Source organism: Sturnus vulgaris, unplaced genomic scaffold (genome assembly GCF_052056855.1).
Source record: "Sturnus vulgaris isolate bStuVul1 unplaced genomic scaffold, bStuVul1.hap1 Scaffold_195, whole genome shotgun sequence".
In the NCBI taxonomy this organism is placed as follows: domain Eukaryota; kingdom Metazoa; phylum Chordata; class Aves; order Passeriformes; family Sturnidae; genus Sturnus; species Sturnus vulgaris.
Window position 1 is genome coordinate 12,846,097 of NW_028276170.1, and position 12,841 is coordinate 12,858,937.

A 12,841-nucleotide genomic window follows, 5' to 3' on the forward strand; every position below is an offset into this window, starting at 1 on the left:
GCGAGGCTGAGGAACAAAATGGTCAAACGATGCACGTGGGAGGAGAAAGTGGGATTGTGCAGGAGAAGGAGGAGTAGGAGGTGGAAGAGAAGTGTGAGGAAGAGCAGGGATACTGGAGGAGGAGGGGCAGAAACTGGAAGCAGCACAAGGTTCCACCCCGCCCTGTATCTGCAGCCTCTCCCCCAGCCCCAGGAGCGTTGCCCCCCCGACATGCAGCGAGTGACCACAGTGGGGTTCCACAATTTTTAGAGGGGTGGATATTGGTGTTTCTGAGCTTTAACTTTCCAAATATTGGGGCTTTGTTTTTTTTCAGGGGCTGAACCTTAGTATTTTGGAGAGGGTTTTGTCTAAATCTTGCTGTTTGGGGGTTTTTGATCTGTGTTATGATGTTTGTAGCATTTTTAGGCTGTATCTTGTTATTTTGGAGATTTTTACAGACACAAGATGATCAATGTCTTCCTGAGTTGCACTTGGGGAATGAGAAATGCCCAGCCCAAGACTCTATCCTCTTGTTTTTCCCCCTCACCACTATTTTTCATTCCTAAGGTGTCAGTGGAAGGAGGAGGAGGAAAAGCCCCAGAGATCCCTCATGAGGAGGGGCTGCAAACCCAGCCCAGGGAGCTGCGAGGAGGAAAGACCCTCCCTGAGCCGGGAAGGCGGCCGGAGATCCAGGCAGAGCTCAGAGCTGATGAAGAAACCTCATGGAGGGAAGAAGCCCCACAAGTGCTTGGAATGTGGGAAGGGTTTCAGCAGGAGCTCCCACCTGATCCGGCACCAGGTGACCCACACTGGGGAACGGCCCTATGAGTGTGGGGAATGTGGGAAGAGCTTCAGAGACATCTATGACCTGTTGCCACACCAGGTGGTTCACACAGGAGAACGGCCCTACACCTGCTTGGAATGTGGGAAGAGCTTTGGATGGAGCTCTCTCCTGAGAAAACACCAGCGCATCCACACTGGGGAGAGGCCCTACGAGTGTCCCAAGTGTGGGAAGAGGTTTCAGACCAGCTCCAATCTCCTCCTACACGAGCGGATTCACACAGAGGAGAGGCCCTTCCGCTGCCCCGACTGCGGGAAGGGATTCAAGCACAACTCCAACCTCATCAGGCACCGGCGCATCCACACTGGGGAGAGGCCCTACGAGTGTCCTGTGTGTGGGAAGAGCTTCTCACAGAGCTCTAACTTGACCCAACACCAAAGGACCCAGCACTAAGGGAAGCCCTGTAAGTGCCCAAGTGTGGGAAGAGCTTCGTGCTCTGCTCCAGCTCCATCCCCCATGGGAGGATCGGTGTTGGATGATCCCCAGTGACCCCCGTTGGGTGAGGGGGAAGGGGTTTGAGAGATTTCTTTCCCTTCTTCTTGTCCTGCCGTGATTTGGTTGGTAATAAATTTCCTCTCCATGCCGAGGCTGGGTCTGTGATGCACATTTTGCTGTTTGGTACGGGATGTTTCTCCTTTTTACACCAACCCAGGAACTCTTGGTTAAACCTTTTCTCCCCTGTTGCAGCTGGGTGGGGCAGGGTCAGAGTGGCTTTGGTGGGTGCCTGGCATTGGGCCAGTGTCACCCAGGCCATGGGCACCCCTGAGATCCCAGTGTGGTGATGCATTCCCCCACTCCTAGAGAAAGTGCTGACCCAAACTGAGGCCAGGATGAAACATGGTTATGACTGGAGCCCACTCTCTTGTGACCCTCTCAACAGAAATCCAAAAGGAGACCTTTGAGCTCTCCTGGGCCACCGTGGGCTGTGACCAGCAGTCTCCCTCTGAGGGGCCTCTCAGAGCCAGCAAACCCTCGGCTTTGCTGTGCCTGGAGGATCACTGAAACACGACGTGTCCTGGGCCCATACCCTCACTGCTCAAGGCCCCATCCTTCGGCCAGTGGGAGATGCAAAAACATCTGAAGGGAGGATTTCACTGAGCTCTGGGGGGAATTGCTTGCTCTGACTATTCCTGTCTGTGTGTGCCCCTGCACATATGCTATAGCAAATCTGGGAGAAATACAGCTTTCCTAGATGTGGAAGTACCTTGGATATCTAAGGCCTGTAAGCAAGGTTCAGTTATAGTTATGAACATACTTAAATGCTATTAAATGCTAAGTGTTTTGCTAAGTTCTTAAATGTAATCGTAAGTGTTGTTTTTGTATTAAGCTGCTAAATACAATTTGGAAGTTATAGCTGTAAGTTAGGTTAAATGCTGTTAAGTGTTATTGCTCTGTGGAATTGTTAATGTTAAGTTATAAGTTAAGTTAGGTACAAATTCACTGTTGTTCGTCTGTTGCTTTGCTAGGCCTAAGGAATAAGTTAAGTTACAAATTAAGGTAGAAGTTAAAGAGTTGTTTAGAGTTGTTAAGTTTTTAGGCCGTGTTCCTTTTAATCCCTGCATGCACCTAAACACAGCACACACCCATCCACACTCCCCTAGAGAGTTCCCAGTTAATTTCTGTTCTGATTGCATGGATTTTATTTGGTGTTGTTCTTGCCTTGTTGTGCCTCACCTGTCCTGTAGGCAGTAGAATGAATCTTGCCAACAAACTTATTGTACTTTGTTGCTTAATATTAAATCTGACTTTTGTTCATGCCCTTGTCACCGATTTTTAAGCGATCTCAAACACTCTCATTCATGACAGCACCACAATGTCCCGCATCACCGAGGGCCCTGACACACGCCCGTGTCACAAAGGGCCACCCCCGGCACCCAAGAGCAGAGGGACAGCCTGGAAGCGGCCCGGAGCAGCCCCGGCCTCGTGGCCTTGTAGCCCCTGGCGTGGCCAGAGCCCTGGGAGGCTTTGGGGTCCCCACGTTGGTGTCCCAGGGGTTCCCCGTCTCCAGGCTCATCCCTTCTCCAGGCTCCCCTCACTCCCGGCTCTCGGGGTCCCCCCTCTCCAGGCCCCCATTTCAGGCTCTGGCACTCCCGGGGCTCTCCCCTTTTCGCTTTCCCCCCTCAAGGCTGCTCCCCTCGCCCTGCCAGTCCCGGGCGATCGCCACGGGGCTCCGGGGACCTCCATCCCCCACCCACCGCCGGGGCTCTGTCTGCAGCCACCACCCAGACATCCCCAAAAAACCACCTGGGGACCCCACAGGATCCCCCAAAAGGGGATTTCGGGACAGCTCTGGAGCCCTGCAAGATGCAAACATCGCTCCGCCTGCCACCTCCCGAAATACACAAACAGGGAGACCCAAAGATACTTCGGGTGAGCTCCAAATATCCCTCCCCCTTTCAAAAAATCCCTGCCAGGACCGCCCAAGATATTCGGGGCGAGGTCCCCCTCCCCGGTCACCTACACAATACGGGGGGGCCGATACTGCGGGCGCGAAGGGGCTGCAGATCCAGAGAGCGATGGACGCACGGGCTGCCGCCTCTCGCTGCTCCTCCTCCTCTTGCTCCTCCTCTACCTCTCCTCTTCCTCACGCTCCTCCTCCTCCCTCTCCTGCCCCTTCTCCTCCATCTCTCGGCTGCCGGCGAGGAGCTCTCTCGGGTGAGCGGGGCGGGAACAGGACTGGTGGGAAAGGGGTGGGAGAGGGGGTATAAAGGGAGATGGGAGAGCGGGAAGAGGGTTCCCAGGGAGGGTGTCCACGTTAAGCCCAGGACCCCCAATCCCCTCCGTGTCCTGCCAGCCCCTCCCGGCGCTGTGGGGTCCGGGCCGTGCCCCAGTGCCGGCTCAGGGGGTGCTCCAGGCTGACGTGCTCCACCTGGAGCTGGAGCTGACCCCGTGCCGGGGGGGTTTCCAGCAGCACCTGGAGCTGGTAGAAATCCAGTCCCCACTGGGGACCAGGTCGGTGGCCACCACGTGGCCCGAGAGCTCCTGCTGGCCCTGGAACCAGCTCAGCTGGATGTCGGCAGGGTAGAAATCCATCAGGGAGCAGAGCAGGCAGCCGGGGCCGGGCTGGGAGCTCGAGGGAAGCAGCGAGATGGACACACTGGGTGGCGCTGGGAGAGAGTGAGGACACAATGGGATAAGCTGCTGGGAACTGGGAGAGGTGAAGGAGGGCTGGTGTGGCACTTTGAAGGACTGGGAATGAAATTGGAGAGAGTGGCGGAACACTGAGAGAGAGTGGAGTTGATTGGGATAATGGGAGAGAGGGTAGCAGTCTGGAATTAGACTGAAAAGGACTTGGAACAGACTGGAAGGGACTGGGAAGGCACTGGGAGAGAGGGTGGAGGTCTGTGATTGGAATTAGAAATACTGGGAGTGGACAGGGAATGGAATACCTGTGGACTGAGAGGAATTGGGAGGGACTCTGGTGACACTGGGAGGGACTGTGAGGACACTGGGAGGGACTGGGATGGACTGGGAGAGCAACCGGAGTCACTTGGGGGAGGAGGCCCCGGGGATGGGCACAAGAAGGGCTGACGTGTCTCGGGTGATTCCCAGGGAGGTTTTGAGGGGCTCCAGGGTCATTCCCAGGGCAGGGCCCGAGGGGACACGCTCTGCCCCACGCTCACCTCTGCGCTCCACGAGGAACGGGCTGGACAACTCGTAGTTGTGCCGGCAGTGCCTGTCCACCGCAGCCCGTCTGTACTCCATCCATTGCGGGTCGCTGTTCCAGTGCCTGGCAGCCTTGTCCCCAAAGGAGGTGTCCCCACGTGCAGCCCCACATCGCTGCCCAAGTGCAGGAACTGCTCCCGCTTGGAGATGTTCCTCTCCACGAACCTCAGCCGGTCGGTGCCGTGAATGAAGTGACACTCGGACTAAACCATCTCCTGGAACAGCGCTGTGTGTGCAGGACACAGGTCCGGGGATGTCCCCCCAGCAGCCCCCCAGCAGCCCACAGTAGCCAAGGGCTCTGGGCCCCCGCCACTCGCCCCATGGCCAGCGCCGGGCAGGGTCTGACACCTCCCCCTGTTGGAACCCTGGAAACTGAGGGGTTTGGGCTTTCTCTGCTGACAGGCATTGACCTCCAGGAAAACACTGCTTTTGATCTGACGCTATGAAAAAGCTTTCCAGAATTGTGTGATAGAACTGGGATCACTGGTGTGTAGTTTGAATAGAAGTGTGTAATGTCCCATGGTGGAAAACTTAGAATTTGTGGTTTTAGAATATATTAATATATATAAAGCAAGATGGAGGTTTTAGGGTAGAGTTTTCTTTCTTTTTCACCTTCTTCATGGGTCTAGGTGGTACTTTTGCAATTGGATAGAAAGTTCCACATTGCAGGTCACAGGTGATTGGTTGTTGGGTTAAAAGTAAAAAGAATTTACCTGGCTGTTCTTAATTGGACAAATTGGCCCTTAAAACGCCTGGTAGAGAGAGAGATACGTGTCCATTTTTAGCCTGTTAGCTAGAAGTGCTGTAGAACTCACTGTAATATAGATAAGAATTAATAAATATCTGAGTCCAAACAGGAAATTCCGTCTCTAGAGCATTTAATCTCGACTCTGGAAGAATAAAAAAGAAGATAAAACGCGATACCCCCCTCCCCAAATTCTCCTGGCGGGGGGCGCTGGGGGCGGGGCGCGGGTGGAGTCCAGGTGAGGAGCTCTGGGCGCTCTGGGACTGCCTGAGGAGTCATCAGCGCCGCGCGCTCTGATTGGCTCAATTATTTTGGTGCCTTCTCTGATTGGCTGAGGAGAGGCCCGGGAGTTGAGAGGAGGACCGGGAGAGATCCTGCCCCAGGCTAGCGGTGGAAGAACATCCAATTAACAAGGCATGCAGATCATTTCCCAGCGGTGCCCACACTCCTGTAGGAACTAAATGCACCGAGGATCTCACGAGGGTCACCAACTCTCTGGCGGCCAAATCCAGCCCTGCGCTCCCTGCGGGTGCGGGCACTCTGGGAAGGGCTCAGCTGCGGGTCAGATGGCCGGAGAGTGGCTTGGTGGTCACCTCGTGTGTGAGGCAGTGATGGGCTGGGGAGATGCGTGGACACTGCAGATAATCACTTCCAAGCAAAAATCATTCCAGGAAGGAGTAACAGCTTCTGACAGAGACCAAGTGTTGCCACCAGGTGCTCCTGCCAACAGCCGCCTGCAGAAAGGAGCACACACACCAATGCACGTGGGCTTTGGCTGTCCTCAGGCAGAGAAGTCCCCAGGGGACACAGGTCTCTGTGGCAGGAGCAGGCACCAGCATTGGCAGGCCTTGGGGGCGGCAGGTCTCCTTTGGCAGGGACTCTGCCACACCTGCTGATTTCACTGCTCCCAGGACTCAGAGCAGCATTCGTGCCCTGGGCCATACGTCCCGTGTCTGTGTCACACTCCTGTGTGTGTGACGGCCACCCAGCACCGGGTCTTGTCCCAGAGAGGCCCCGGCAGCTGCTGTGGATGGCCCCGATGCCCTTCCTGCTGCAGCTGCATCGGCAACCGTGGGGGCTCCTTCTGCTGCCCTGAGCAGGCAGAGCAGAGGAGCATCTGCTTGTTGTTTGAGCCATTCCTAAAATTCCTGTTGGGCTGTGCTCGAACCTTGGGGGAACGTTTTCCTTGCAAGCTGGGCCACTTTGGGGGGGGGGGGGGGGCGCGGGGGGTGTCCCCAGGGCACGTGGAGGTGTGTCCTAGGGCTCTTTGTGACACAGTGCACCGTGGTCACCGTGCAATAGGAAAGGGACAGAGCGTACAAGGGTGACCCTTTGTGACACGTCGTGACATAGGTGCTGGCGGTGACACGGCCACACCACAGTGCTCGGTGCACTCGTCGGGACAGGACGGAGAGAGCGGTGCTGTGAGGAGCCCCCACACAGCCAGCTTGTTCCTTACTGACCCAGAGCTTTTCCAAAGCGTTTCCTCTGCAGGTAGCCTCGAGGACAGACTGCAGGACACGGTGTCCTGTAGCCTTCCCAAGGCTTCTCTGTTGCAGGTGCCTACAAGGCACAACTGCAGCACTTGCTCATCTGGAGCTTTTCCGAGACATCTCTCCTGCAAGCAGTCCCAACTCCAAACAGTGACATGGAGCAGACACCACCCAGAGTGCCCAAACTGGCCTGGGTGAAGGAGGAGGAGGAGGCTGCAGCTCCCACAGCACAGCAGCCTGAAGAGCTGGAGCAGATCCAGCTGCTGCAGGAGGGTGAATAGCAGAGCTGGGTCACAGGGCTGGTGCCTGCAGCCAGCTTAGCCCCATCCCATCCCATCCCATCCCATCCCATCCCATCCCATCCCATCCCATCCCATCCCATCCCATCCCATCCCATCCAACATGCCCATGGATAGGACAGAAGAGGGGCTGGGGCTGAACCCCCAGGCAGCCACACCCCATCCCTGGAGCATCCCAGGGCTGTCCCTGCCTGGGAATGCAGGGCTGGCCTGTGTTCTCCGGCCTCTCCCACAGCCCCTCAGCCCTGGCTGCGCTCGCTCTTTGCCAGGGGCCGCCATGGACCCGACACAAGAGCAGGACCCTGCCCGTGGCCGCTTCTGCAGAATAGCGCAGGTACTGCAGCCATCCCCACCTGGGCTGGGCCTGCTGTCACTGCTCAGCCAGGGACTGTGCTTGGAGCACTCCATGGATTCTCCCTCTCTTCCTGCCCTTCTCCTGCAGATGATCTATGAATTCATCATGTGCATTTGGCAGGAAGAGACCACCGGTGTGGGCACTGGGCTCTTGGCAAACTTTCACCTCTTCACTGCTGAGACCGGGGCAGCCATGCTGGATTTGCTTGTGGAGAAGGGGGTCTCCAATCCAAAGCAAGTAAGCAGCCTTTGGCCAGGAATTCTGTGGCGCCTCAAGCCAGCTCTGCTGGGTTCCTTCAGTCTTTGAGGCCCAACCCAATAGGGTGGGAAGGGCAGCACTTCTCAAGGGAAGCTGGGGAACCTGCTGCTCGGGCAGGTGTCCAAGTCTCCCCAGGCCTTCTGCAGGTGCCAGCCATGGTGAGGTACATCCACAAGTGGCTCACGGCCAATGAGTCTGCTGGGCACAGGCTGGACAAGGCCCTTCTGGAGCTGACCAGGGAATACCCCTGCGATGTGCTGATGACTCTCTTGCGCTGGGCCCCATCGGGTGACAGGTACGGCAGCCCCACCTGCCTTGAGGGTTTAGGGTTCCCCGGCCCGTTACCCTGTAGAGCCTGTCCCTGGTGACTGCCAGACAGGGGGACAGCTCCAGGAGCCTCTTGCTCCTCCGTTTGCCAGTGCTGCCATGTCAGCCCCTGAGCGTGCTGCCACGCTCCCTCCCTGCCCCTCAAGATGCCTGCACCCCCGTGGGCTGGCTGGGTGCTGCCAGCGAGGGCCGGTGGGCAGAGGCAGGGCTGACGGCCAGCGCGGGCCCCTGCAGCAGCCCAGGCCACAGTGCTGTGGCCCAGAACCCCCTGACACAGAGCTCTGACCCCACAGAGCTGCTACGGCCATGTGGGGAGTGATCATGTCCTCCACTGGGACTGCGGAGCCGGCGCTGCAGATACTCCTCAATGTGCTGAACGCCTGGCCAGTGGACAGTGTGTACACCTCCGATGGGGACAGCACAGGAGTCTTTGCCCTGGCTGTGAGTTCCTGCAACTGACCTTGGCTTGCCCCTAGGCCACCTCTCCAGCAGCTAGCTCTCTGTCCTCCCCCCAGCTGCATCTCTCTGCCTCAGGCACTGCGCTGAAACCTGCCTTAGGGGCAAGGTTCAGGGGCACCAGGCTGGGTGACCCCGCGGTGTCTCCCCCGGCCTCTCCCTGGCATGCTCGGGCCCTGCCACACGGATGTCTTGGCACTGAGTGTTGTCTCTGGGTGGTTCATTTTTTGCAGGCAACCGTGACACTGTGGAGGGTCTTCAACCTGACCTGGTGCCCACCTATAGTGTTGGAGTATTTTCCCCGTCTCTTTCTGTGTCTGCTCTTCCAAGTTTACATCAGCGCACTGGATACGCCAGAGGAGGTTGATACCTTCTGGAAGGGGTGCCAGGAGCAACTGGGCCTTGCCACCAACCCCCAAAGGTGCTCCATCCCAGTCCTCCCAGTCTCCCCATCCCTTCCAAGGCAGGAGCCAGGGCTGCCAGCATCACCTGGGCTTTGCTCTGCACACAGGTTTGCGGTGCAGACCCTGAAGGTCCTGCTCTGCCGAGTGCACTGTGAGCGTGTTGTGGTAGCCATGGAAGGCAAGGCTGGCTGGGACACGCTGCTCTGTACTGACACCCACCACTATGCAGTGGGACTCCTGGCCAGGTGAGACCCCCTTCTCCCTGCTGCCCCCGGCACTTGTGCCCAGGGTGCCCCACACAGTTCCCATGGGCATGGGTGAGAGGGCTTTGTCACAAAGAGACGGACGAGCAGACTGGAAAAGGCTGGCACAGGAGAGTGCCCGGGAACAGCCGCCTCCCAAAGCGCCCACGGGGGGCTTGGGAAAAGACCAGAGCTCCGTGGGTCACTCCTGGGAGAGCTTTGCCCTCTCTGCTCAGGGGCAATGATGCCTTTTCCCCCCACCAGGGAGATGTGCTGTGTCTCCATGATCTGGTGTTGCAGCTTCATCTCCTGCCTCTTGGAGCTCCTCAGCCAAGACATTTCAGACTGGCAGCTGCCCGCCATGGCGTTCCTTGTGGAGGTGAGCCCCATGGGCAGCACAGCTGAGCTGCCTCCCACCTCTCTGCCCTCTCACAGCCGCAGCTGCCTGGGACGGTGCCCGTGCCCTGTGCTGCTGCCTTGGCTCAGGCCTGTGCAGTTCTGAGCTCCTGCCAGCTGGGCACCCCGGTCACTGCTTTGTGCCTTTCAGGTCCTGGACCTCCTGGACATCAAAGAATGGGGTGACAGCCTCCTGGAGATCATGGCAAGGCGCCTGCAGAGCACGTCCAGGGAGATGCGTTGCCTGGTGCTCAGAGGCCTCGTGCAGCTCAGCAAGGACCCCTCGATGGTGAGAAGACAGCAGCGGCTGAAGCTGTGCTGGCAGCGTGGGGCTAGGGAAAGCAGCCCCTTGGGCTTGGCTGGGCTTTGGGAGCTGTGGCAGCTGCTCCCAGCTCTCCTGCGTTGCTGTTCAGCTGCCCGAGTGCTTCAGGACAGCCCTTCGGCCCCTGGGCTCCACGGCAGCAGCAGCAGCAGCAGCGTGGGCTTGCCCTGCCTTGTCTTCCATGCAGAACATTAGAATGTACAGCCTGACAGAAAGCCTTGTGGACCTGTTGCGGGATGCAGATGAAGACATCGTTGAGATGACCGTCGCGGTGCTCAGCTTTCTGCTCTCGCACAGACACCTCGCAATACCCAGCCCCATCGCCCTGCGGCTGGCTGGCGCGCTCTGGCCACTGCTGGACAACGTAAGGCTCTGTGCCCCCAGCCACGGCCACTGGGTGCTGTCCCCAAGTGTGGTGCCCCGTGGATTTTTGGGCCTGTGCACAGAGGGGCCTGGAGCAGCTGATGTGGAGGGCTTTTGCTTCCTTTCCAACAGGACAACCGCCATGTGCAGCTGCTCTCCATTCGCCTCTTCCAAGAGGTGATGAGGTTGGTAGCGGCCAAGGGTAAAAAGCCCCTCAAGATGCTTGTGAGCAAGAGCCTGCTGCCACTCTTCTTCAACTGCCACGATGAGAACATGCGTGTGGCAGAGGTGAGGACTCCTGGGCGCTGCTGTCCTCCTGGCAGGGGGCTCAGCTGTCTCCCTGCACCCGGGCACCTCATGGGCTCCAGCCTCCTCCTGGCCTTGGCACAGGGAGGCAGGTCCTGTGCCCTGGGCTGCGGTGCCATCTCTGGGTCTCTGCTGCTCTGCAGGCCTCTTGTGAAACGCTGCTTTCTGCACTAAGCTTCCTGAAGAGGAGAGATCTTGAGCACCTGCTGATGGCGGATCAGATGTGGAGGTTTGGCGAGTGCTTGGTAAGAACGCTGCTCCCTTCCCTGCGCTGCCCACGCGGGCTCTTCTCCAGGCTCCTCTGGCCCCAGGGCCGGAGCTGATGGAGCCCCGAGCTCCATCAAGCCCGCGCCTTGCCGGGCCCTCTGCCCCGCTCAGGGCTGTGCGGGCAGGGCAGGCCGGGGCCAAGGGACAGAGCCCGCGCCAACCCTTCCCTCCGTGCCCTGCCGCTCTCTCCAGCTGGCACAGGACAGGAGCCGAGCGGCCGAGCTGCTGCGCCAGGCGCTGCCGTACCTGCGGAGCCCACAGGAGCCCCTGCGAGAGGCGGCCGTCAGGTTTCTTGGTGAGCCACAAGCCCGGCTCCCTCCCCGCCCCGCCGCAGCTCGGCCCCAGCCCCGCCTGCTGCCCCGGCAGCGCCATCCGGGCCGGGGCTCTGGAGCCCCGCCTGCCCTCGGCGCCGCTGCCGCCCTCTCGCAGCCGTGTCCTTGGGCGTCAGGATGCGGCGAGGGCCGGGCCTGAGCCCTGCAGGGGAAGGCGCTGCTGTGGCCGCAGGGCTGGCAGCGCCGCTGCGGGGCAGCTGTGCGGCTGGGGCCGTGACAGGCTCTGTGTTGGCAGGGATGGCCGGGCGGTTCCTGAGAGAGCAGCAGCGAGAGTTGCAGCTCATGTGCAGGGGTGAGTGAGGCCAGCGGGCTGTCAGCGGGGGCTGGCGCTGGCAGCTGCGTTCCCTGCCCCGGCTGGGAGGGCTCTGCTCCGTGCGCGCACGAGGGGCGGCGTGGGCAGAGCAGAGAGACCTTCCAGGGGCCTGCGGGAGGGACATTCGTGGCCAGCGCCTTCCAGCTGATCCTTGCTGTCTCCTGCTTCCTCCAGGCCATGGCAAGAGCTGCCGTGTGGGAGGGATGGGGCAGGAGGGTCTCCCCAGGTCCCTGCAGATGCAGGCTCTGACTGTGGCTCTGTTCCTCTCTCTTCCAGCCCTTCAGGACATGACAGATGACACCAGCCCTGCCATCTCATGCCTGGCTCTTCAGACTCTGTACATCAACAGAGCTGTACAGAGCATTCCCTCCTCCCGACTCCAGCAGATGCGAGATGGATTCCGCCGGCTCTGGAAGTCACGACCTTCCCTGTGTCGCGGGGGCTGGTTGTCCTGCATGAGCACCATGGAGAACTGATCTGGGAGGCTGCGTCTGCTGGGGCCACCTGAGCCTGCAGGGAACACATCTGCACTTCAAGGACGTTCTTTCACCCCTCTGTAGGATTAGTAAATTGCTGTTGTCATACACAGAGGTCCAGGAGCTTTCTTTTGGTGCCCAGAGTCTTCAGGCCAATGGGGAAGAGGGCAAAAAGGGTGCTTGTGCTCAGTAAGTTGGCCAAGCGTGCGGAGTGGAAGGGAAAGTGGCCAGAAGGCCCTTGGCCTTTGGTGGTTCTGTGGAAGCCTTAAGGCTTCTGACAGAGCGGGCGGGCAGAGGCCGGAGCTGCGGCGGGGATCCCTGAGAGACCGGTCCCTGGAGATGGCCAGCACCCCTCTGCCAGCCTGGAAGCGCCATCTGTGTCCTGCCCGTGTGTTGCTGTCTGGATTGCTGAGGGCTCTGAGGTGCCTCTTGATGCGGCTCCTCTGGAGCTCCTTCAGCAGCCAGGCAGGCCTGGGGGAGGCGTGGAGGGCACGGGACAGTGGGAGGCCATGAAGGGCTGCGGTGCTGCCAAGGCCTGCCCGGAGAAGGCAGTGGGAAGGCGTGAGGGGGATGCGTGTGGCGCTGGGTGGCGGGAGGCTGTGATGGGCCAGGAGGACTTGTGTGGATGGGTTGGTGGGAAGCCCTGAGGAACTGGGTGGCAGAGGCCATAAGCAGCCCCCAGACAGCCACCTTCTTCCTGCCAGCCGGCTGCTCTGGCGCTTCCCCGACGCGTCTCTGGTGCCCGTGGCAGAAGCCCTCGAGGCCTGGCCTCAGCAGGACGGTGGGGACAGCCCCGAGGTGCCCAGGCTGCTTGGCCAGGGACAAGGAGGGACAAGGAGGGACAAGGAGGCCCTGCTGGAGCACGGCCACTGGCTGCTGCAGGCGAGGAGCAGTGGGAAGTGGCAGCGCTGGCGATCAGCCCGGGTCCCCAGAGCTGTCCAGGCCACTGTGCTGTGTGGCCAAGACTCCCCTGACACTGAGGTCGGGACCCACAGAGCTGC

General features: G+C 59.5%; 1 protein-coding gene across 1 annotated transcript in view; it reads left to right on the forward strand.

Moving 5' to 3' along the window:
• Positions 1-477: 477 nt before the first annotated feature.
• LOC148218091 (uncharacterized) overlaps positions 478-12,841 on the forward strand; it is an 85,493-nt gene continuing 73,129 nt past the window's right edge. Inside the window, 1 exon segment of the mRNA XM_088158049.1 lies at positions 478-1,206. Coding sequence (XP_088014175.1) covers positions 485-1,206 — 722 coding nt within the window. The 5' untranslated portion in view covers positions 478-484.